The 26,729-nt window shown below is 40.1% G+C and overlaps 1 protein-coding gene across 2 annotated transcripts in view; it reads left to right on the top strand.

Moving 5' to 3' along the window:
• The window catches only part of syt11a (synaptotagmin XIa), a 108,106-nt gene extending 81,933 nt beyond the window's left edge, over nt 1–26,173 (top strand). The window contains exons 3-4 of one of the 2 annotated variants that reach the window (XM_039767748.1): nt 19,425–19,542; nt 22,635–26,173. In XM_039767748.1, the coding sequence (XP_039623682.1) occupies nt 19,425–19,542; nt 22,635–22,945 (429 nt within the window). In that variant the 3' untranslated portion in view covers nt 22,946–26,173. Of the gene's footprint in view, nt 1–19,424; nt 19,546–22,634 lie in introns of both variants that reach the window. The other variant, XM_039767741.1, reaches the window with a different exon arrangement.
• The last annotated feature ends 556 nt before the right edge of the window (nt 26,174–26,729 follow it).

Raw genomic sequence — 26,729 nt, forward strand, 5'->3', positions numbered from 1 at the left:
AATGGCAGCATTCTACTGTTAATCTCCAATTTCCTAGATAATCAGAAACAAATTCTCATGTTTCACTTATTTGAACATCTTTTAGGGAGACTGGACTTTTCCCATGTTTATTTTAAAATTGATCTGGGTTTACATATTAGACATTGGCATTTAGGTTCTTTTTTGTCTTTCTGGCTTTTTATGACTTTTGTTTCTCCTAGGGCCTCATGTATAAAACAATGCTTATATTCCATGCTAAAATCTGACTTAGTCTCAAAAGCCAAAAACGGTGTACACACACAAAAAAAACAATCAGATTTAGAAAATCGTACATACCCCATATGCCACAGAAAATCTCAGATCAACTTAAAACTATGCACGTGTGCATGTGCTTTTAAACACTCTCTTTCACTGCATGTCAGTAACCATATATGGTGTAAAAATGACCTAATCACCATATAAATTTGCCCACATTCCTGAGTGACCTCCACCATAGAAGAACAGAAGAAATAAATTCAGAAAACAGTGAATGTGAACTCGAGGTATTACTGACTGAAGGGGAGAATCATAAAAACATTCTTTTTGCAGGTCTCTCTGTGGGAATCACAAATAAAAACAACAAGAGTGGGATGCAGCTGAGTGCAGAGAGCAGTAGAAATGTGCCATCATACAGTGCCCAGACTGCCACCAATACACAGTGTGAATTGACGCAGTCAGTATGTGTAGAACTGCAAGATATTAAGAACATTCTGATTGAGCTTGCTGAAAAATAAAATAATTTTGGCAAGTAAATGTCAGTGTTGCAATACATACAAGTCTCTTTACACTCAACGTACTGTACAAAACGAAACATATTTGAATTGTCATTGCATTGATGTCCTGAGGCTGTCCGTGTTTCTGAGCTATGCTGTGTGATACTGCACAAGCCATCACAATATGGCAAACCTTTCTTGGGACTGTAGAGCTGCTGAGTGCTGCCTGACCAGTCCAAACACCGCCATCTACCATTTAATGATCCAATAGTTTGTTCTATCACTGATTGTGTGTGGGAATGCCTTTCATTATATCTCCTCTCTTATGGTGTACCCCCTGTCACCTGAAAGAAACATTATAGAAGTCGTCAGTGATGTACTACACTTAATTACAATCCCGTCAATTAGGCTCATTTACGAAGAGGCCAGCCATCACACACACCATGTGTGTACTTTCCATACTCTTAACTTGATAAAATAAGGAATCTTTGGTTGAGCCATGCAACAGTGTTAATCAAATGCATTTGAGCATCACGTATTAGTTATATATTAATTGAATGAAAGTATTTTCAGTGTGCAAAAGCAGATTCATTCTGCGATGGTGCCTTTATCGCAAAATGTCACAATCCATTTTGCTGATTACATTAGGAAAATCAGCAGTTCCTGCAAATTGCTCACGCCAATAGTAAGGATGCTGCATGTATCTGGGTTGCATCTGCAGGGGTGTCAAACTCCAGGCCTGGAGGGCCGCAGTGGCTATAGGTTTTCATTCTGACCCTTTTCCTAATCAGTGAGTAGTTTTCACTGCTAATTAACTCCTTTTCCCTTCATTTCAATAGCCCTGTTTTTAAGGATTCAGTCCTCTGAATTGATTTATTTTTTCATTAAATGACAGCCAAGCAGAAATGAGATGTGAAACGAGCCAACAGATGACCAGCTAAACTGGGATTTCAAACTCCAACCAGTTTCTTAATGAGAAGCTGATTCTTGCTGTTAATTAAGCCTGTTATTTAATTCAGTGGCTTGTTGCTGCTCTCATTCTGCCACAGCAGACATTTCCAAATCTGTTTTTTTCTGAGAACAAAGTCAAAATGTTTTGGTGACCTGAGAGATCAGCCTAACTGAGACCTTCACCTTTCTTTATTTTCAGATATTGTGTGATGGGCACAGGTGAGCTGGTCATATGGTGGCTTGTTTGATGTCTCATTATTGTTTGGGTGCTAATTAAGGAAAAAGAGACAACTAAGGGGCCTGAGTCAAGTTAATTAAAATGAAGGCAAAAGAAGTTAATTAGCAGTAAAAATGGCTCACTAATGAAAACATGCAGCTACTGCAGCCCTCGAGGACCGGAGTTCGACACCCGTGATCTAAAGTATACTATCGCATGCAGATGGTGTGACACAACTCAAGGATGACTTAGAGATTCCTGACTGGTCAGTCAAGTCACACTGAATACCCAACAGCTGTTAAAACCAGAAATCTAACAAGGGATTGCATGATTTCTGTGTGGTGGTCCCGGTAATGTAGGCTCCTATTAAGCACATAACTCAAAAGACAGCACTAGGAAATCTAATAAGCCAGTCACCATCATGAGCAAAAAAATCATTGTGATCCCTAAAAACTTGCTCAAGCCTGTCACTGGCAATATCCTCCAAAAGAGCTAATGCTGCCATTACATGTCATACAACACACAGCACATCCTTTTTATAGACAAAATAAACAGGCTACGCACTATGGAAATTAACATTAAGTGTATGGATTAGGCATTATATCCATCACTGAAGACAGCAGTACAGAGAGAACATGTCAATTACCTATGGTAAAATCAGTTTAAGAACATCAGAATGTAACTTAACAAGATTTTCTGTTCACTTCATTGTGCTGCTGCCTGGAATCACCAAAATGGCAACACTGGAAAAGTTTGTTATGGATGGTCTAAACTTACTATAACTTTAAGCCAATTTCCACAGCAACATCTTGTTTTATAAATCTTGACTTTTGCATAAGAAAATGTTTACACTAATTTCTAAGTTTAAGCCCTTTTTTACATGGGGCCTCTGATCCTTTCACTGTTATTTTTTTCTCTCCCCTTTCCTTTATGGCAGAACTGCCTCCAGCCATTTTGTTCTGATACAAGGTAGAATTTAAAAGGTGTTGTGGTGTGAAGTTTCAAATGTAACAAAATCCAGTAGGTGTGAGGCCTTTAAAGTATAGTCACACAGCAGAGGAGGACCTTCACTGTCTATGTGAAAAGAGGCTCACACCAATCCAGGCACTTGTCCATGCTAACTGTTTGCTGCCAGCCTAGCAGGTACCAAGCAAGGATGGTTGGTAGAAGAACTAGAAAAGTCTCAAAATAAAACAAAAATCTGCACAATCTTTTAAAATTAATATTTACTTAACAAAATCAAAAATATAGAAAAATGCTCAAAAGAGCAAAAAAGTTGCCTGAAAGAAAATCCTAAATGAACACGTCCCAAAAAACACAGTCAAACAAGAGCAGAAAGTTAAAAAAAAAACAGCAAATCCACAAGAAAAACAATACTTATAATACTGTAAATACAACTCAGTAATCCATTACTAGATCTCCTCTGTTCCAAGTCAGTCAGTCATTCTCCACAGGGTCACGGGGGTCTGCTGGAGCCAATCATAGCCAACATAGGACGCAAGGCAGGAAACAAACTCTGGGCAGGGTGCCAGCCCACCGCAGGGCATACACACACACACACGCACATACACACACTAGGGACAATTTAGGATCTCCAATACATCCATCCATCTATTATCCAAACCACTATATCCCAACTACAGGGTCATGGGGGTTTGCTGGAGCCAATCCCAGCCAACACAGGGCGCAAGGCAGGAACAAACCCCGGGCAGGGTGCCAGCCCACCACAGGTCACACACACCCACACACCAAGCTCACACTAGGAATAATTTAGGATCGCCAATGCACCTAACCTGCATGTCTTTGGACTGTGGGAGGAGACCAAAGCACCCGGAGGAAACCCACGCAGACACAGTTTGCAATGTAATCTGGCACTCTTTTCACTCAAAATGCAGCCAAATCCGAGCTATCTTTAGCACATTTAATGTTTCTTCTCTGCTTCTGGATGTAAAATGATCTGACATATAGTTTATATGCACTGTTATCTGCCTATTTAAATGAACAACACGTCCCAAAAAAGTCTTAGTCAGGGGCTGCAGTGCAGAAGAGTAATTCAATTTCCCAATGCAAATTTATAGTTATATAATCAAAGTGAGTGTATGATTTGAACTCTTAATGAACATTAATGGAATAAAAGTTAATCATTCATATCCCCGTCAACTTTTGTCAGAGTAACATGAGACATATATTGGCATACTGTGATAATTTTGCATACTCTTTATACAAAATAAATTAATGACGGATTAAAATAAACATCTCTGACCACAATAGTAAAAAGAAACAGACAAAATTTATTAGTGTCATCCGGCTGACCAGAAATCAAGAAGAATTACATTCCGAAGAACCACTGTTTCATTCATGAGGTAAGAAATCCCAATCTGATTAATTGCGTTTCTCCCCTGTAAGTACCAATTGCAGCAGCTCCGTGCCTGTTTAGTATATTAAGCAATGGTGCTTTAGGCAAGAAGTTTAAAGTTCAATTTCCACCACTCAATCACAGTCTGACCCAAAGTGACTTTCTTTACCTCGCTGCACTACAAGCTTTATCTGTGTACTTGTAAAGCACCCTGTGGTTGGTGTTTACTGTATGATAAAACATAAAAAATAAATGTTTGATTTTTTTTACTTTTTTTCTGTTTTGCTCACTCTTTTATCCAACTGACAGTAATGAAGGATGGAGCCTATTATAACATACGGTAAGACAGAAAAGAATCCTGGACAAAGTCCATCACTAGGTACACTTACCCACCCCACCATATAAACCTATGGGCTTGACTCTTCTTGTGGCTTCCATGTCTTTTTAAGCACCGTACAGTTTATTGACGCCAAGTTCTGTGGCATTTTGACATTTACATCTCCCATTATGTCTTGTGACTTTCCTCCATGTCTGCTTGCTTGCACCTGTTCATGATTTCACGTCTCCGTGAATCTGATGCAAATATGAGTGGTGCCATTTCTGAGTCAGATCCGTAGCAAATATTATGAAGGAACCTTTGATCTGCAGCAAAATGTTTACTCTAGGATTATATCTGGATCGAGTGTCTAATGAAAGCAGGCAAAACAACATCTGTCACTCGCACAATGCCCTGCTTCATTCATCAATGGTCTTCTACCCTAGCCATGTCCAAGACGAGGATACTTTCTCAGGTTCTTGCTGTCCTTATCAGTTTACGTAATGGCATTAAGGGATTTCTTTTTTGTCTTAAAATGGACTTCAGGAGCTTTTACAGTTTAATATATTGATTATTCTGTTGTGTAATTTTTTTAGCTGAAAGTCCTCAGTGCTAGTGTGTCAGCGAGATGATATGCAGCATTGTTCCTAAAGGCAGTCAGTTTTGTTTTAATTCTCTCCTTCTCCACTGACTCCGCGGGGGTCCAGAATGCATCCCATAACTGATCCTGCTTTCTTTAGGCCTCTCTTGAAGTGATGTTACTGTTAGAAAATTCCAGTGGCCATCACAAGAGTTGTAGGAGATGTGAAGGATATCACTACCCACATTGAAGGAGCACAAGCTCCTAAGAAGAAAGAGTCTACTCTAATATTAAATTGCTGACAAGTTACCTGTGTACCAATAAATACATTTTTCCACTTGACTCCTATACTCTTTCTCATCCCCTATATCGGTACACCTAATTAGTGCAGAATCATCTGAGAATTTCTGCAAGTGACAAGACCTGGTGTTATATTTATAGTCCAAGACGTACAGAGTAAAGAGAAGAAGAGACAAGACTGTTCCTTGTGGTGCTCTAGTGCTCCTCACTGTCACATCAGACACACTGCCTAGATAAACCATTATCAAGGACACCAAAGGCTCATCCACCTACATACCCCCAAACTAATGGAAGGTACTGATGGCATTGGTAATAACCGTCACAGTGCTGCTGGCTTTGTCCAGATGGTTATAAGGCAGTTGTTCACTTGGCAAGCTAAATTAGTCCAAAAGGTATTTCAGAAGAGAACTCGTGTAATCGAGGACCAGCCTTTCGAAGGTCTTCACGATGTGGGACATAAGGGCCACTGGTCTGTAGTCATTAAGTGAAGGAGCACCTGCTTTCTTTGGAACTGAAACAATGTAAGATGTTTTCCACAGCAGCTGCACTTTCTGGAGCCTTAGTGACAGACTGAACAGGTGACAATAAACACCACAAAGTTGATCAGCACAGGCCTTAAGAAATCAAGGACTGGCTTCTTCCTGTTCTGTGTCTTTTCTTATGTGTAGTCTCCTCAGTTGTCTCCTCAATTGGTCATCAGTTAAGGGCAGCCCATATCTTCAGAGGTGGACTACTAGCTGAAATGGTGGGAGTTGTTGATGTAGTAGGGATCGTGGGGAATACTGGTCATTGGAAGAAGTTGGGGATGGGAGGAGTGACGAAAATGGTTCAAGGTATTAGCTTTGTCCGTATTCTCCTCTAGCTACCCAAGTCCTCATTTACCCGGGTCCAGTTATTAAGCCCAGTCCATTCTAAATGTCTTTTATGTTATTCTGAGTGAGTTTTTCTTCAGTACTTACTGTATATCCTTTAGAGCCTCTTTGTCACCAGATTTGAATGCTGTCTTCCTCTCAATCGGGAGACTTTTTAGCTCCTTAGTAGTCCAGGGTCTGTTGTTTGGAAAGCTGTGAACTGATTTTGCGGTTACAATAGTGTGGACACAGAAATTTATATATTCTGTGATGCAGTGACCAAGTCTCTGAGTATCGGCCCCATATGGCTGCCATATCATTTCCCCGTTTTTGTTTCTAGTTATTTCATTCACTACTCATAATTCATGACCATAGATAAGGGTAGGAACAAAGATCGACAGGTCAATCGAGAACTTTGCCTATCAGCTCAGTTCCCTCATTGCCACACTTGACCAGTACAAAGTCTTTAATGACTTCTGAAGCTGCTCCAAACCTCCTGTTGATCTCCCTTCTTCTCTCACTCGTGAACAAGACCCCAAGATACTTAAAAGGGGCAATTCGCGGAGAGTACCTCATCTCACCTTCCATAAATAGGTTCCTATTCCACACTCAGGCCCCTGACCTCTTGTCCTCTTGTCAGTTAAGCCAATGCCAAATACTTTTTTCCCAACCCTAATTTGAATGGCGATTTGGAGGTGCTTTGAAATAAACTGGGCAGAATGTTTTCCCCATTATCCTTTAGTAGCAAACATACTGGGGTGCCATATAGTGGCTTGAAGGACTCATTCACTTACTTCATAAATTATACAGGAACAAGCAAATTTGCTCAGAGTTGATGTTTGAGAAATATCAATAATTTATTTTAAATGCAATTCAGCTCATCAGTCTAATGTAATGATACAATTCTGAAAATGTAGATTTTTTTTTATTATTGACGTATTACCTAAACCTATATAATATAAGTCAGACTGACGGCCACACCATTGTATTAGGTATTAGTCCATTTTTTCATCCTTTACTTTATTTTTTAAACCCGTTTAATCCAATTCAGGGTGGTCACAATGGGGCATAGCCTATCCTAGCAGCACTGAGTTCAAGGCAGGAACCAGCCCTGAATGGGACGATAGTGCATCCTTGGATATGCTTAATACATGGCTACAATCATTTGTACAGGACCAATTTACAGTCACCAGTCAATAAAACTGCTACATCTTTGGAATGAAAAGTAGAGACACAACAGCAAAATGAGAATGTGCAAACTCCACATAGACAGTGAGTGGCTGGGAACTATGAGGCAATAGTGCTAATCACTGTGCCACCATACTGCACTAGTTGGTTTGAGTGATATTCTGAAACATGTAACACTATATAAAGCTAATGAGTATCCACCCATCCATCTCTAATCCTGTTTTTCCATTTATTTGATTGCTGGGTGCTGGGTGCTGGGATGCACTATTCCAACAGCATGACATGCAAGATGGGGATCAGACGAGATGCCAGTTTGTACACATTCCCTCACACTGAGGTGATTTAGAGTTTTGATTTTTAAACAACAAGGCATATCTCCTGCCACTCTGTGGTCAGTAGTAGCCACATCATGACGGTTAGAGTCTCTTACAGTTACAGTTACTGCATAAGGACATGTGCATTATGCAAATAATATTTATGTAAATATATAATCAATGAATGTCCGTTTTCTGATTCACTACAGATTTAAAATTCTGCTACAAAATAATAGCCACAAGCATGGTCAGGTTTTGTTCAGTTCTAACTTTGAACCTACATACTGCAGATATGAAGCGATACATGGTCAGCAAGATCTGGCAAAAGGCTAGAATTACAATAATCTAATTACTCTGCTTTAGGGAAAAAGAGATGCAGGCAAACAAATCAAAAACACAAGATGCACTTAACAGACAAGTTTACTTTTATATATTTACTAGCTGTGCTACCTATCTAAGATGGTTTGAAATCTAAGTAAACAATGTAGACTTCAGCATATTCTCCAATTATGTTTGCACCATCTATTGGAATGTATTTTGTAATGCTTGTAGTAATAAAATTAATTACATTGTCATTCCAACAGATGGCATATCAGAAACATTTGTAGTAATAAAATGCATTGCATATGTTATTCCAACAGATGGTGCATCCCAAATATTTGCTACCACTTGACTTATAGTTTTCATCCTCTTTCTCTGTATGTTTAGCGTTTGCTTGCTCAGAGGTTGATGCGCTTGCTGTTTCATGAGCAGCTCTTCTTTTCTCCACTCTAGCGGGCCGCTTCTTCTCTTCTTTTGTCGTCATCTTTTCACGTTAAAACTGATTAGCACTTAGTACGTTTTCTTTAATTTTTCACATGAGTTGGTGATTAAGTCTTCAATCTGCCTCAAGAATGATTTAAGATATGAAGAAGTAGGGGAAGTGACAGCGAAGGTGGTAGGGATGAGAACGGCACCCGTATGCATGTGGCGGCACTGCTGCCTAGAATTGATTGTACAATAAAACAAAAATAAAAAGAGTAATAAAAATCATCACCCTGAAAGCAGACAGTAGAGATCACGTAGTATATGTGTACCATATTTCAGGTCAATAGGTCAAACGGTTTATGAGCGACAGGTGATTTAAAATCCTGGACAGACAAACAGACAGCCACAGTAGCATATTATACAGTAGAAGAAGATAGTAAAATGCATTACATTTTTCATTGATCAGATGGCACATCACCAGCATTAGCACTGATTTTACGAATCTCATACCAAATGTCACGTAATAGGGACATAGCAACAAGATGGACGAAAATTAAGGTGAATAAGCTGATTTCTGGCTATCTGGTAGTTACTCTCCATTAGATTTATTCAGCGTTAACATTTGCAGTGCAGTGTGTGCATCCTATTGCTATGTCTCTGTTATGTGCCATTTGGTATGGGATTCATAAAAGTGCCATCTTTTGGATAGCAGAGACATACATAGCATGCAGACGGACATGTTTGCACAGATACAAAGACACTTGTCCTTTTATTAAGGTGGATTCTTAAAACAGTATATACAGTAGCCTTTTAGTGGTTCATTTTAAATAATGGATTGAATACCCTAGGGAAAATTTGTTATGAACACATCTGTATACACAAGTATAGCATAGCTTTTATTGGAAAAATACAAAATTCTGGTTTAAATTGCCTTGAAATTGTTTTTAAAAATGCAGGTGGCAAAAGTAAAAGCTGCAATGATACCAATAGCTGGTACACAATCCAGGTTTTTTGTTAATAGCTTTTGTAGACCTGCATGCAGAGAACAATTTAATTAAGGCTATATAACAAGTGACTGAGACTGAAGAATAAACAGGCATGGAGCATAATGATTCCCAGTTCGTTAGACTGGTGTGCCCACTTTTAATGGCCATAGTATGCAAACCATTTCAACATTTTTTTACAAATAATTGCACAGCATTTCTCAAGTAACAGACTCAATAGAGCAGTTAAGAGCAGTTTGATTTGCCGAAAGTACATAAATGTAGCCCTAAAATCAGCAGACATAGTCCATATGTCAGATGTAAGCTTTCACATTCACAAGTTCACATTGAAGTTTATTGTCATATGTAAACAGCGCAGTTAGCCTAGTTACAGTTACTTAATACAAATAAAATGACATAAATACTACACCAGATGATATAAACAGTTATGAGCAAAAGTCTTAAATAATCCTAGAGAATTATTTTACAGCTAGTTTCCCGTGCAGTGTTTATTTGCTCATCAAAACACAATTAAGATTACATCAAATAAACTTTACTATGAGAAAAAGTAACTAGAATGTCCATCCATCCATCCATCCATCCTCTTCCGCTTATCCGAGGTCGGGTCGCGGGGGCAGCAGCTTAAGCAGAGAGGCCCAGACTTCCCTCTCCCGCCACTTCTTCCAGCTCTTCCGGAGAATCCCAAGCGTTTCCAGGCCAGCCGGGAGACATAGTCCCTCCAGCGTGTCCTGGGTCTTCCCCGGGGCCTCCTCCCGGTTGGACGTGCCCGGAACACCTCACCAGGGAGGCGTCCAGGAGGCATCCTGATCAGATGCCCGAGCCCCCTCATCTGACTCCTCTCGATGCGGAGGAGCACCGGCTCTACTCTGAGCCCCTCCCGGATGACTGAGCTCCTCACCCTATCTTTAAGGGAAAGCCCACACATCCTGCGGAGGAAACTCATTTCAGCCGCTTGTATTCGCGATCTCGTTCTTTCGGTCACTACCCATAGCTCATGACCATAGGTGAGGGTAGGAACGTTGATCGACTGGTAAATTGAGAGCTTTGCCTTACGGCTCAGCTCCTTTTTCACCACGACAGACCGATGCAGAGCCCGCATCACTGCGGATGCCGCACCGATCCGCCTGTCGATCTCACGCTCCATTCTTCCCTCACTCGTGAACAAGACCCCGAGATACTTGAACTCCTCCACTTGGGGCAGGATCTCTCCCCCAACCCTGAGAGGGCACTCCACCCTTTTCCGGCTGAGGACCAAGCTCTCGGATTTGGAGGTGCTGATTCTCATCTCAGCCGCTTCACACTCAGCTGCGAACCGATCCAGAGAGAGCTGAAGATCACGGCCTGATGAAGCAAACAGGACAACATCATCTGCAAAAAGCAGTGACCCAATCCTGAGTCCACCAAACCGGACCCCTTCAACACCCTGGCTGCGCCTAGAAATTCTATCCATAAAAGTTATGAACAGAATCGGTGACAAAGGGCAGCCCTGGCAGAGTCCAACTCTCACTGGAAACTAGAATGTCTTATGTTTTTAAACAGCTTTTGTGGCCTCCCACAGAATCTAAACTGGAGCAATTCACTTCGGTAAATGCTATATATATTTTTTTCCCCAAGTAGTCCTCTGGTGTACTTTTCCAAGCTTCTTTAAAAATTTCCCATAACTCTTCTTTTTGATATTGGCCACTGTCTGTTCTTTTTTTGTAATGTGATGCCCAGTTAACTATTATACACTTGAAAATATTTTCTTGGGTGTCCTAAGACTTTTGCATAGTACTGAATATGTATTAAAGCTACAGCTGAAAGAAGCTTGTTCGGTAGACAGTGCAAGCATCTTCAGAGTATTCATACCATCTGAGGATTAAAAATGTTGAGACTGTAGTGATGCAAGTTCAAACAGCCCTGCAGTTCCTGTGCAGGATGAGTGAGGTCTTAATGTTTGCTTTTTCAAGGTGTCCTGGGCAGAAGGAAGCTTCGTGCCAGTAAAAGTCCGTGCTGACTCTGCCTCCCTAATAGTTCTTTGCAGTCCTCATATGAGCAGGAGAAGCAGACTCCACTGTACACATGGAAAGTGGTGAGTGAAGATGGAGACATCCAGGCTTTCTGCAAACATCTTGAGAAGTAAGCATTAGGTTATGAGTGATGGTGACACATTTATTTGTTATATTTAACTCTTTCAGGGTGGTTGTCAACTTGAGGGGTTGACAATGGTAATCAAGTGTAAACAGCGACAAAACCCGTCATTATGTTTTAGTTGAACTCTCTGCTAGAAGAAAAGTTAGCTTCATTGGTTTGACTGAAATTCCCTGCACTTGCGTGAGTAGCTTGGAGCAAAACAATGACAAAAATTCCATCGACATTTGGTGACAGATTGAAACAAATGCGTAAAGCAAAATACTCTGTGGACGACGTTTTGTATATTATCACCAAATTGAACTCTTGACTTGTCAGACTCCAATTTTGATATAAGTGATCAGAAATGAACGTGAGGTGTCGGCATCAGCTGATTGTAGTGCTGAACAGGACTGCCACTTACAATGACAAGAGGTACAAACAAGATTACGATGCACTGTGACCACCGCTACCACCACTGCCATGTGAAGACAGCTTGGCAGCTGCTGTGCATTCCTGGCAAGCTTGCAGCCACAGCACGAAGCAACATACGTTTATGTTGATTTATGTGTGAAACCATTGCTTTGTGTGCTTTTCAGAATACTGTGTTTTTTGGAAAAAAATATTCAATACTAAAATTTAAATAAATATAAAAAGCAAGTTTGATCAAGATAGGTGAACAGATAGTAAGCAAACTTTGTGTTGAGAAGAAAGGTTACAATAAGGATCCAACCTTGTTGTGCTTGGCCTACTGCCAGCTGTGCCATGTGACTCACAGACCCGACCCATGTTGGCATGTCACTGCTTGCATGGCATCATTTAAAGTGCACCTTCTTAGACAGTCATCCCAGTTCCATCCACCCTTCCAGTTAGTAACCAGAATTGTTACAGCAGATAAAGTTAAAGGTGCCCATATTTATAAAGGCTTACTTGAAGGGCATCATCTTTAGATAAATTTAATCCAAACTGGATTTGGACTCAGCAACCAAACACCATCTAGGTTTAGGGAATAATATGCATTGTGGTTTTAATGATTTTTTCGGAGTATTTGCCGAGCTTTAATAAGGCTAAGCTTTCTCGATGATAGACGCAATGGCCAAGGGGAAGTGCAACACGGACACCAAGGCCGTATATAAAATAGCAGATGACAGAATGTATTCCATACATTAAATTTAAACTGTCATACAGTACAGCACAGACACATTTTTAGTGACGGAAGAAAAAAAAACTTCAACTGGCATCCAGACTCACTGGTTCACATTCCCCTAATATTTTGTGACACAAGGCCATTTTTATTCCATTTAATGTATACAGTGTGAAAGCCACAGATTATTGCCATCCCAATTAGATCTCATTTTATTAGCAGTAGTTAGAGTTGAGGAGTCACTCTAGAACTGAGTCGAACGCTTTTACAGAGTAGCCTCAGAATGAGATAAAAAGCAAAGATGTGCATATGATTTATCCTCCAATGACTTCATTAAACAAGTTCTCCATGGTTGAGATGCACACATTTAAAACACTCCCTCCAGACTGGTGCTAGGAATAGGAGAACTAAGCAGTTACTTAGAGTTTGCTGTTGTACAAAGGCCTGGGGGAGAGGGGCAGTTTGAGCTTTTGATTAGCAGCACTGTCTCCATCGCTGTCTGGTGCAATGATATTGACTCCTCTTTCAGCTTGTACATCACTGAATGGCATCTGGGCCTGATGCTTCTAACCCAGCGAAATGCATGGAGAGGTGCAGATTTTCAGCTTACAAGCTAGTCTCTCATCTGTCCATAGCAGAAAAAAATCCAAGCATTCATCTCTGCATTTAGCCTTTTTCCCAATGGTTTCTTTATCCTGGTCCATCTGAGCATAAGCTTTGGGCTGTCGGTTATATGAACTAAAGATCAACAGAGTCTTTGTCACATGCAGAGGCCTATGTTGGAACCGCACGACAGGCACCTTAAAAGCTTCTTTCTAGCTTGGTGAGGTCAGGTCAGCCATGTGCTAACAAACACCCTTGGGAAATAAGAAATGTGTCAGAACAGCATAAAGTAGTCAGTGATGTGTTATAATCGGCAAAAGAATACATTCATCCTACCTTGATGGAAGGCTGGTAAACCAGGCATCACAAGGAATTCATCTGAACTTTTGAATGCAATAAAGTCATTAAGGTTATGCCACATTGTCTGGCTGAGAAGAAAAGAAACTGCCTGTGTAATAGATGATAGGATAGGAAAGGCACACCTAAGGCGAGTCTTCCACCGTGATAGTAACTTTGTTTGGAGAACTTTCAGAATGAGAAAACACAAGTGACTGATAGTAAATATAGACCTGTCATAAAAAGCCACCAAGAGCTCAGATTGTCACCTCACTTTTGAAAGTATTAAAATAATGAAAATGGGGGAGAAAAGAACAGGGGAAAGGCTGTGTTTTCTCTTGTGTTGTCAAGTCTTCTGTATTGTAGCGGTGCCATATATGTAACATTTCTTATTGCACTGTGTCTCCGACACCGATGTGGACAATACTGGAGCACCACAAGAAATAGTAATGTCTCCTTTTCTCTTCATTCTCCACACTTAAGACCATAAATATAACACCAGGTCATGTCACTTTCAGAAATTCGCAGATGATTCTGCTTTTATGGGGTGTATTGATAAGGGGAAGGTGAGACAGAGTATAGGAGTCAGGTGGAGAACTTTGTTTCTTGGTGCAAAGAGAATTGTATGCACCTTAATATCAGCAAAACCAAGGAACTGGTTACTGAATTTTGCGGCACCAAAAAGCGTTAATGTCCGGTCACTGTTTAGGGAGTGGATGTTGATATTGAGCCCCTACAAGTACTCAGGGCTCGAGAGTAATGACAGTTGGACTGGTCTCGAAACACAGAGGAACTGTATTAGAAAGGGCAGAGCAGGCTCTTCTTCCTTAGGAGGCTGTGGTATTTAATGTGGCTGGTGACATCCTTCACATCCTCTATAACTCTTGTGATGGCCAGTGTAATTTTCCACACTGTGGTGTGCAGAGCTGGTAACATCACTTCAAGAGAGGCTCACCAAATCAACAGGCTAATTAAAAGGGAAAGATGAGTCATGGGATGCACTCTGGACCTCCTGGAGGTAACAGCGAAGGAGAGAATTAAAGCAAAACTGAGTCCTATATGAACAGTGCTGCACATCCTCTCTCTGACACACTAATCCTGAGGAATTTCAGCCAACAAATTATTCAGCAGAATTGTGTCAAGAAACACTACCAGGGCTCCTTTATACAAAAGCAATACACCTGCATAGTGCCTCACTGTGACTGTGAGTGCCAAGTAAGTTTTCTTTTCTTTCTTTCAAAATTTTTCTTCCCTCTTTGTCATTCTGGTGTGTGTTTGGATCATAGTGTGTTTAGTTATTGTAAAATAAGTACACAAACATCGTCAAGGGTTTGCGGATCCACCCTATATACTGTAGAGCAGTCAAAAAAAGGAAATGACGTATGTACACACTGGAGTTCAAAACCGAACTGACAGTGACAAAAATGGAGGTTGTAAAATTGTCAGCAGAAGGAAATGATGTCAAGGGTGAATGACATTCTGGAATAGGAAGTGACATCAGCAGGAGGAGGGTCTTGAGGACTGGAACCAGAAGTGATGTTATTGTTAAAGGACTGGAAGTGCTGATTAAGTTGTGGATTTGTCAGTTGTTCTGCAGGGAAAGAGAAGAAAGAGTTAGAGGGCAGTGCCAACCACTGGTTTTAATGGGTAAATGCATTTATTTGAGTTTGTAAACTGTCTTCCAATTGGACTTTAAAGACTATCTATCTATCTATCTATCTATCTATCTATCTATCTATCTATCTATCTATCTATCTATCTATCTATCTATCTATCTATCTATCTATCTAAACACTTGGTTAACACTTGGCTAAATATGATTAGCATATTTCATGTATTTAGTGTTTGAGAGAGGGAGCATTGCAATGCAGTTAGTGTGATTGCAGGCATGTGTTTTATCAATATATTTATTAATTTTAAAACTGAATGTGTCTGAAAGAGTCACTAGATTAACAAGCATAGGGAAGTATAAGTTTCCGCAATAATAATGTAGTCTGCTATGAACTAATACTGCATACATCAGTCAAACTAACAATGTACTCACATGAGGTCAGTTAGTGGAAAGTTCTGTAGGCAAAAAATATTTTTGCTTTATACAGAGCTGTGAGTGCAATGGCAGATTCATTCATGGGCAAATGTTGTGTGTGTAATGTAACATACAGAAGTCTGTAATGTTTCTTTGTATCCCAGGCAGGGCTGTAGAGCCCGAGTCATGGAGTCTGAAGCAATTATTGCGTTACTGGAGTCAGAATAAATATAAATTGTAATATAATGTGTTAAATGTTGCAGTTTCGCATATAGTGATTTGATTAATATATTTTTTTCTTGTATACTTTTGATAAAAATCCAGCTTGTTTTTTAATTTTGTAAGTTTAGTCTTATGTTTAATGTTACTCAGTGTTTGATAGCAACATTGCTACAGCCTTTAACCCCAAACTTTATCAGGTTAGAGTGCTAAGAGTAGCCTGATAATTCACACTGACGATGATGAAGTGCCTTGCGTCTTGTATATTGTGTGCTTTCCGTCAACATGCTAAATATAACAGTCTGATTACAAATGGAGGGGTGGCACGGTGGCGCTGCTTCCTTGCAGTAAGTAGACCTGGGTTTGCTTCCCAGGTCCTCCCTGCATGGAGTTTGCATGTTCTTCCCATGTCTGTGTGGGTTTCATCTGGGTACTCCGGTTTCCTCCCATAGTCCAAACACATGCAGGTTAGGTGCATTGGCAATCCTAAATTGTCCTTGGTGTGTGTGTGTGTGCCTGTGTGTGTGCCCTGCGGTGGGCTGGCGCTCTGCCCAGGGTTTGTTTCCTGCCTTGCGCCCTGTGTTGGCTGGGATTGGCTCCAGCAGACCTCTGTGACCCTGTAGTTAGGTTATAGTGGGTTGGATTATGGATGGATGGATGATTACAAATGGAGGAGTGAGAGTCGCAGTCAGAGTTGGTGGTACCATAAATGGAGCAGTCAGAGATGAAGGTTTTGTGCAACGACTACACAGCCCTGATCTCAGGTCACAATAAGAGGCCTTGCTTTACTTTATTTTTACCATATCATATTTTATACATTAGACCATAATAATTTAGACATTAAAAGGTTCTAAGGTGTCTTAACCGAATGATATGTTTGCAAAGCTGCTCTTAAATGCATTATTGTTTTGCTACTTGAAATCATTTTTCTTATTTAAGATGGTGACTTCAAGAACAATTAAAGAAAATGTACTAAATAATTGCAACACAAACACTGACTTAATCAGTTTTAACGTGAAAAGATGCTGCCAAAAGAAGAGAAGAAGCGGGCTGCTAGGGTGGAGAAAAGAAGAACTGCTCTTGAAGCAGCAAGCACATCAACCTCTAAGCAAATGAATGTTAAACGTACAGAGAAAGAGGATGAGAAATATGAATGCTCAAGTCAATTGTAGTGCAGTTCGCCGTTACTGGTATACTGATATTACTTGATGATCTATACAAACATATACACACCCCATCTACAAAACTGAGTGTAAAAATATACAGAGGTAGTACCTAGAGATATATTGAACTCTAAAAACTCACAATGTACTCCTATTTAGGCTTCCATATTTAAAGAACAAAAACACAATTACATTCTGAATATACCAGTACAAGTGCAAATGGTCATTTACCAGAGGGTAGGAGTGAGAAAGTTGCTGTACCTCATGGCCGAGGTGTTTAATAACACTGTTTGAGTGTGTTATGCATATCCTGAACAGAAGGCAGCTCCATGCTGGTAGTTTTCTGTGCTGCCATCCTTTCACCACCCTCTGCAGAGCTTTGTGATCTTGAGCTGAACAGGTGCTGCACCAGGATGTGATGCAAATAAGCTGCAGAAGGCATCACTAACATAATACAACTAATAGGCTCACATCTTCATTTCTTTATATTTTGTGTCCTTTCATGTAAATCCACTAATAGATTCTCTTCTGTTTGCATTATTGATGATGTTCAAATTCAGCTCCTCTAGGTTAATTGCTTGTCTTCTGTTGTACATAAATGATGTCATCAGATCACTCAAGACCATTTCTTAATGGCAGTAAGTCACATTGGCTATGAGTGTGTGTTTTTCCTGCAGTAAACTGAGTTCCCCATCTACGGCAGAATCGGGCTTTGCTCCCAGGGCTTGAAGAATTAGCCTCTGGCTCACCGTGACTCCGTGAATTGTATTAAGCACAGAAGACTGCTGTGTGAGAAGAGAAATGAATGAATGTAATTGTGTGACAACATAAGAATTTAAAAGTTCTCACACATTTTACATATTTTTCAGGTGGCAGAGTGGTGTTGAGGTTAGTGCTCATGCCTCAGTGCCCTGGGTTCAATTATTGGTTGTTTTTTGCTCTTATAGTGTTTGTAGTGCATGTGCTTTGGCTTCTTCTCACACTCTATAAAGACATTTTTATTGCATATTGGCTATTCTCGCAGGGTCAGATGTGACACATGTCTGGGGGCAAGCTGCTGAAGATGTTGTAGTGAATAGTAGAGAAATCCATAACAGAAAAGGCTACATAGGTTTGTTTCTAAAAACCTGCCCCCAGTTTTCTCCGGTCCATGCACTTTAAATGGCTGGGAATGCAGTATCCCATTTCTCCTCATATATTAAACAAATATGTAATATAACTATGGAAAGACATGGAGAGAGAAAAAAAACTGAATAAAAGACTTGACACTAAGAGAAAATAGAAAAGTAAAATTGTTGTTGTCAATTGAAGAGCTCAGTATCACATTTTAACTATAGCATATTGGGCACGGGAGCAGCAAAATTAGACCATGAAGCAATTAAAGAAGGTGGCCTAGTCTGTTGAATCACATTTTTTTAGATCAAGTGGATGGCGCATCATTTGTCTAGGAAAGAGATGGCAGCTGGATGCACTATGGGAAGCAGGCATGCCGACAGAGGCAGTGTGTGATGCTCTGAATAATGTTTTCCTGAGAAACATTTAGTTGTGGTACTCACGTGGATGTTACTGTAGCACATACCATGTACTTGAACACTGTTGCAGACCACATACACCCCTTCATGGCAATGGTATCCTCAGATGGCAGTGGCCTCTTTCAGCAGGATGATGCACCCTGCCACACTGCAAAAAATGTTCAGGAATGGTTTGAGGAACATGACAAAGAGTTCAAGGTGTTGGTTTGGCCTCCAGATTCCCCAGACCTCAATCCAATCAAGCATCCGTGAGATATGCTGGAAAAACAAGTCCAATCTATGGAGACCTCACCTGGCAACTTAGAGAACTTAAAGGATCTGCTAACATCTTGGTGCCAAATACCACAGGATACCTTCAGAGGTTTTGTGGAACCCATGCCTCAATGGATCAGAGCTGTTTTGGTAGCACAAGGTGGACCTAGAGGCGGTGTTGGCCTTGATCAGTGTATTTTTTTTTACAGTTGGAGTACAGGCACATTAAATGACTTCTTCAGAGTCGCACAGTGAGTCACATATAGGAATAAACCAGCAGACTTGGGGTCCAGTCCAGTGTCTTTACCACTGCATTACACTGCATGTAACTCTGAATAGGTGGGGTATTAGGGAACATGGGTATGTTTATGAGTGTGCGCCCTAACTGACTAATGTCCCTTTGTGGCTCCAAGTGAAAACTATTACATGTACTGTATGTTTTAGGAATTTGTCAGTGAGATATTTTCATTTGTTTTTTATTTCAGTGCGTGAGCCGAGGGGAGCTTCTTGTATCTCTGTCCTCCCAACCTGCCACACACAGACTCAGTGTGGTGGTACTGAAAGCCAAGCACCTACCTAAGATGGACATCACTGGACTCTCAGGTAGCGAGTATTTATTCTGTTTTTTATTGTGTGATCCTATTGTTTGCTTCACATCCCAGAAAGTCAAGGGTCGCCTTTGTCACAACATCAGTATAGAAATCAGAAGGTGTACAAGAGGTCTGAAGTGATAAAGGAATGAAATGTCAATATGACTGTATTTTAGATAATCCTAGGAGAATACAGTACTCTCCTCCAGCTTTCAAACCTGAACTCCTAACTAGCCTCAGTGAAGTGGTGTCCAAGAATAGAGTCATTTATTGTTCAATTTATTATTTGGTAAATACTTGTTTATAGTCAAGTCAATAAAGTACATAAAAAGGAGCTGATAAATGTAGGCCTCAGCATTCAGAATGCATTAGTTTTCTACATTTTGTTGTGATTTACAGAACAGAAAAATGGAAAAGGTGTGAGACCTCCAAAAACTGAGCTGCAAAGCAGACCAGAATCCTAACCAGCTTGTCCAGATAAGGTACACTGCAAAGTAGCCTGAGTGCCTACATCGCTGGCTGGCTTCAGCATACATCAGGCCACATGCATTATGACGCAGGGAATTCCTCTTCTCTAAATCTACAAAGGCCTCCACACTGGCTGGGGAGCAAGTCAAGAATCTCACTGGTGCACCCAGTAGAGGCACACTTGACTCTGTCAAGTCCCAGATTTTACCTGATTGCTTCAGGGGGAGCAGGACCACAAAATGGGAAACTGGAGTCAAAACTAAATGTCTCAAAGTAGTTTAGGAAATGCCCAGATGGGGAGAGGATTACTGTATACCTCTGGCTGTATAATAAAGTGTAGTCAAAGAATCTTTATGAAAATAGAAGATTTATTTACAAAAGGATCTGTATCTGTAACACCATGGTGCAAAAAAAAACAAACAAAAAAAAAACAGAAGTGGATTTTCCCCAAAGAACAATCTGATAGCAAGTAAAGTCCCAAAACAAAATCCAGAAGTCATAGTTAAAAACATGTGCAGAGGTCAGAAATCTAGTAATTCAATAACAACAATAATATTCCAAAAACACAAGAGAACTCACCAATACCAAGTAGAAACAAAATGAACTGCATTTGACCAGTAGCTCTCCCCAGCCTTTATAGGTCTGAAAGTGCTTCCACAAGGAGATAGACAGGTGGTCCTGCCTCTTTGGGAACCACCCACAAAGTACAAGGGACATAAAAGAACACATGACAATACATAGAAACTAAACTGTATAACAATTAAATATCATAAATAAAACATAAATAAACATATAAAAAAAACTTATTAGAAATTAAACAACAAAGACATGAAAAAAGAACTTGAACAGAAAGCAAAGACATACATTATCAGAAACATAACAACATGGGGCTATGGCTTCAAAAGTGCAAAAATAATAGGAAGGTGCAAAAAATATTCAAAATGCGCCACAAATGAAGGGACTACTATCAGCCATTGGCTGTTGCAATAAAGGGCAACCACAAGAATTTTAATTAAGAAGTATTTTATTAACAAAAAATGAAGAAAAGTAACAAATAATCAAAAATATCAAAAAGGTAAAAAGATTTGCTCAAAAGGCAATCTAAATTCATAATATAATTCTCCCGAAAACAAAATCCAAAGACAAAATTCTAGAAAACCAAGACATCAAAAGAAGGGCAACACATACAAAACTTCACCAAAGCACATTTGAATGACCCACAAAGAGCCCACCTTCCCAGCCTGGGATGGGGGTGGATCCTTAGCAGTGAGGTATCAGTGTCCCTGTCTCTTGGGGTTCCACCCAAAAAACACAAGGAGCATCAGAGAACAAAATTACCCACAGAGAAACCAAATAATTGATAGGCAAAGTTAATATGAAAAACATAATACAAATAAGAAATATAAATAACATGTAAAATAATAGACATATTTCATGCTGACTGACAACTTTACACTTCTTAAAATGAATGATGTGGAGGTGTGCCTTGTGATGGAGTGCTGCTCCCAAGAAAAAGTTCCACTTTCTGGTAAGCCTCTATTGAAATATGCCAGAAAGGAAAATGGATTCAAAAAACTGGATCAACCTGGTCATGTGGTTATCCTCTGCATGCCCTGGTTTCTTTCCACAATCCAAAAACATGCAGGTTAGGTGGATAAACACTGCTAAATTAGCCCGTGTACGTGTGTGTGTTCACACTCTATTGGACTGGTGCCTTGTTCAGAAATTGTTCCTGCTTGCACCGTTTGCTTACTGGGATGGATTTCAGCTTCCCAGAGACCCTGCTCAGAATAAAGAAAACAGATGCATAGACAAGCCTTCATCCATTTAGATAGTAGTCTTTCAGAGATCTCAATCTACACATTATAGATTTATAGGATCATTATTGTCATGTGTACACAGAAAGTTGAACTTGCATGTGCTAATCAACATGCAACATGTTACGACTCTCCTGTGCCACAAGGCCTGGCTTTGTTAGGGTAAAGAAGGTAGAAGGCATTGTTGGGTTCAAATGGTGCACGTTTAAAAGAAGAAGGGAAACCGTGAGAAATACTGTACATATTTATATTCATTCCCACCATTTTCAAAGTCACTTAATCCAATTTCAGTTTTGTATATTGTGAAGAAGACAGAAACAAATATAAAGGTTTGGGAAATCCACCCCATATATTGCAACAAAACAATAAATTGACTGAGCGAAATATAGTAGTCATCAAAGACTGAGTCAAACAGTGATTGATTTGGAGAGAGGAGTGCTCGGGTTTTACAGGTGCAGGCCAGGAAGAGGTGGGTTCTTCGACAGAAGTGAAGTCTGCAGGAGGGCATGGCTTAGAAGCGGAAGTTGGTGGAGTTCTAGTTGGACTTTCCTTTGGTGGTCTGTGGAAGAAGGAGAAAAGGCATTAGTACCATTCATCAACCCTTGACTCTGCATTTTACCCTAATTTAAGCCCTTAGACTGCCTCCCATGCGCATATGTGTGAACAGTATATATATATATATATATATATATATATATATATATATATATATATATATATATATATATATATATATATATATATATATTTATTTATTTATACAGTATATATGTATTTTTTTTATTAATACTATTTTTGTCTCCTTTCTTCTTCCTTAAAGATCCTTATGTCAAAGTGAACGTTTACTATGGGCGCAAACGCATTGCCAAGAAGAAGACTCATGTGAAGAAGTGCACCCTAAATCCTGTTTTCAACGAATCTTTTATTTACGACATTCCTGCTGAGCTGCTGCCTGACATCTCCGTGGAGTTCCTTGTCATTGATTTCGACCGCACTACCAAAAATGAAGTTATTGGGCGGCTGGTGCTAGGAGCTCACAGTGCAACCCCATCTGGTGCTGCCCACTGGCGCGAGGTGTGCGAAAACCCTCGACGGCAAATCGCCAAGTGGCACAGCCTGGGAGAATATTAGCAACTCATCAGATGGACAGAAGGAATGACAGAAAGACAGGCCGCTTTTCAAACTCCAGGTGTGAGAGTGAGCTGGAGAACCTTGTACAGAACAATTGTTAATTACTGCAGAGCAAAAGCAAAATGGACTTGTTTTAGTGATAGTGAAAAAGACATAACTAAAAAAAAAATCAAAAAAAGACTTTATATTATAAATAAGATCAGCTCTTTATTAATGTAATTTTATGGAGCACCAAAAACCAAACAGGCAGACATTTAAATACTAATGACAAGACTGACCCAGACTTACAGGTTGTTTTGAAATGGTGCTTGGCTGGCTCACAAAAATCAGGATGAGGTCATTAAATGGTGATAATCCATATAGGGATGTGGGCTGAGATCCTGACCACTAGGTGTCCACTTTTAGGGCACTGCTCCTGTTTTCATGTGTAGGTGTTTCATTTGCTTCCACAGTGGAACGGTGCTTCCCAGTGAAGCAGCTCCCATATGGGAGGTTATGTTTGGGCCCTGTGGTTAATGGGGGCCAGCAGCCCTTTTTTCACTGCCCACAGCATGGGCAATAACCCCATGCGCGCATGTGAAACAGCCTATTGGCTTGTAGATCACCCTGTATTTTGGGTAAAATAATCAGCTCCTTGCATGCTTGGCAAAAGAAAAAGTGCATTTAAACTCTCTTGTAGAACTGTTTAGTACTCATTCTCTTTTACTGTTTCCCAAGCTGAAGAACGAAATACAAATCACACAAGGCAATGGCAGGCAAACCACACTTCTTGTGCTGCTTTTAAAATGAGAACAAGAGATTCTTTCAATGAAACTGGATGTACAGAAGCTCCATGTCTGTTAGTATCGACCACTCTCAAATATCCTGAGGATCCACCCCACCACCCACTCAACCCTCCTTTCACAGGCACACAGTAGGGAATTGCGCAAAGTGGACTGATAAATGAGAATGCACTGGACAAGTGGACAGTGTACAAGGGTCTTAACTGACCCCCAGCTTGAGGTACATTGCCATCGAGGTGCTGCAAACAGTCAATTTGCACCCCGCAGTGCATGCGAGGATTCAAACTGTGCACGGCAACTCGTGGGATTTCATTTTGCTAGCTTCTGACCACCTAAACCACATTTACTTGACTGTCTCGGGAGTTCAAGACTGTAACTCCTAGTGTCCAGTTTGTAAGCCCCAAGCCTCAGCACTATAAGGAGCATTATTTCAGTGTAACTTGCTAAACCTTTCACTGTCTCTCCACTTTCCCAGTTGCCTTTTTTTAAATGTTCACACAAGCTCAGAAGCACCACATCTAAAAAAGTATGCAAATTCAAATGAAACAAAATGCGGACTTCCATGAGACACAGATTGTGATTTACAAAATTTGGATTATTTTGTCGAATGCAAACCTCTTTTTAAACTCTACGGATCTTTGGATTACTGGGTGATCAGAACTTGATGATTTTGCCATCAAGTTCTTTGACTGCCTGTCATTCCAAGAGCTTTCCTTTGCTGACTGTATCCAGTCATACCTGCAGCTGTCCACCTCCATCTTACTTGTATTATACTGAATGGGAACTCTCAGATCACCCCTCTAGTCTTTTGTAATTTCCCTCAACTGAAGGAAATGCTGATACGGTAGCGACACTGTATCCCCACTCCTAGTTGGGCAGAGCTCAAGATTGAGTGCTTCTGCATTCAGATAATCCAGTCTCAAGAGGGTGTTGAGGGGGCATACATTAGACATTGTAACATACTTCAGAACACATTTGTGGGTTCAGTTTCCTTCTCATCATATGAACCCGGGCAAGTCCCTAATCCATCTGGACTCCATCTGTGGGAAAGATGTGTACGTAACCAAGTGTAATATACCCTGATCTTTCACATCTGTTAGTTAGACAATAATGATAATAATAATTTTGGCCGAGGGTTCTGGCTGCTCCATGTGTGTCCATTTGACTAGTGTGTTTTTATTGTTAATACCTCCTGCAGTTGGTGAGTATTTTGCATGTATGAAAGCATCAATGCCACCATGAATGATCTGCAACCACCTTTTAAAATTATTTTGAATTTCAGAATCGTTCCCCGAGTTAACAGACATAATATATAAATACTATCAAAGGGGAATTATTGTGCACAAATACAAAGAAGATGGTGAAATATTTCAAAGCAAGTGTCACACAATGATTGTCCTGGGTAAAGGCTTGGCCCATCTCCGTCAACTTAACAGAAGTCTTTTTTTGTAATTTGCGAGAATGTGAAGTCACATCAAGGCAGTGAAACCATGTGGAAAGAATAAATAGCTGCACACTTTTAAGACATATCTTGATATAGCAGGACAAACAGAAGGACTGGCCAGGGGTCTGCATGAGGATAGGAGATGAAACCTCTTCAAATTGACAAACAAACAAAACCATTGGCCATTTTTCATTGAATTCAAGCTGGCTGGATTACTCTGTAAATGTTCTCTTTAAGGTAAAAGCTAAAATCAATGTTAACATCAGTATTCTTTCGATTGACCAACAATTCATCCATCTTGAGGGCAACAGCATAAAAACCACCTGGAGATCAAAGCAAGTGACAAAAACCAAAATGTACAAATTCAACGACACCATCTTCTTGCCCCGCAGGTACATGGAATCCTCACCTGCTACTGACTGAGGTGCCGGTGTTTAGGGTCCCGTACGAAACAGACAGCAGACATATTCAAGAGTGATAGGTCCAGTAATTCAAAAAAATAGGGCAGCATGGGAGCTGTTCATCTGTTTGTGCTGAAATAAAAAGCAAAAAAAAAGAAAAAAACTTCATTCGGAGGACCCATTAGAAATCCAGCCCTTGAGATCAAACGTGTACAGTATGTATTTTGTAAAGTTTTGATTTTATTGATTTTTTTTTTTTCAACCAAACTGAAATGCTGTGTAAATTTGTAAGTGTTGGAGAGTGGGTTAGAGCAGATCATTTGAAGTCTGTCTTCACTCGTCCTTCTTGTCTGGTCTCTTGTACAAAGGAATAAGGGGAACGTTGTATTATTAATAATGTAAGAATAATAATACTGAATAATAATAACAGTCATATAAAAGATAATAAGTAAAAAAAAAATCTTTATGTGGAAAAACAATTGAGCTGTGTTTGAACCGCATAATGACCTACACGCTATGCTAACATATTACACTAATGCTAAGTTGTATGTTGAATTTGTTAAAACACATTGAACGTGCAAATAAAGACTGGTACACAACACATGACTGGGGGTCTTTCTTATTCTGACACATTCATTTTTTAAGGTGTATTGCCTGAAGAATACTGAAAATGTTTAAATGCCCTCTCCAAATTTGTCGACACTTATAGTGAAGGCTGCCATTTCGAGTCCTGGGCCACTGGCTCTGCTTCACCTGCTCCAGTAGGGCCAGAGGGTCCTGAGCTGCTCCCTTTCTTCTCAACAACAGAGTGCATAGAGCTGTAATGCAGGGCTGAAAAACATCTCTGGGAGTTGCAAATCTTGTAATATTCAATGCTGAAAAGAACATAAATGATTCACACAATATGTACAGACTAGCTCCACATTTAACGGCATTCCTTAACACGTAAGCATGTTTTGCCTTACTTACCTCACTTTTCTAAGAGTTTAACTGCCAGTGTGGAGCTCCTCAGTCCTTGATCGAAAAGGTGTGAGAAGGCAACCAAAAGTAGTGCTTTACTAGCTGAGAGAATGTTCTACCATTTAGAGATGGTGTTAAAGACAAAATTAGGCAAAATTCTATAAAGATACATATATTGTAAGTTTGGGGCTCTGAAT

Source organism: Polypterus senegalus, chromosome 1 (genome assembly GCF_016835505.1).
Source record: "Polypterus senegalus isolate Bchr_013 chromosome 1, ASM1683550v1, whole genome shotgun sequence".
Classification (NCBI taxonomy): Eukaryota; Metazoa; Chordata; class Cladistia; order Polypteriformes; family Polypteridae; genus Polypterus; species Polypterus senegalus.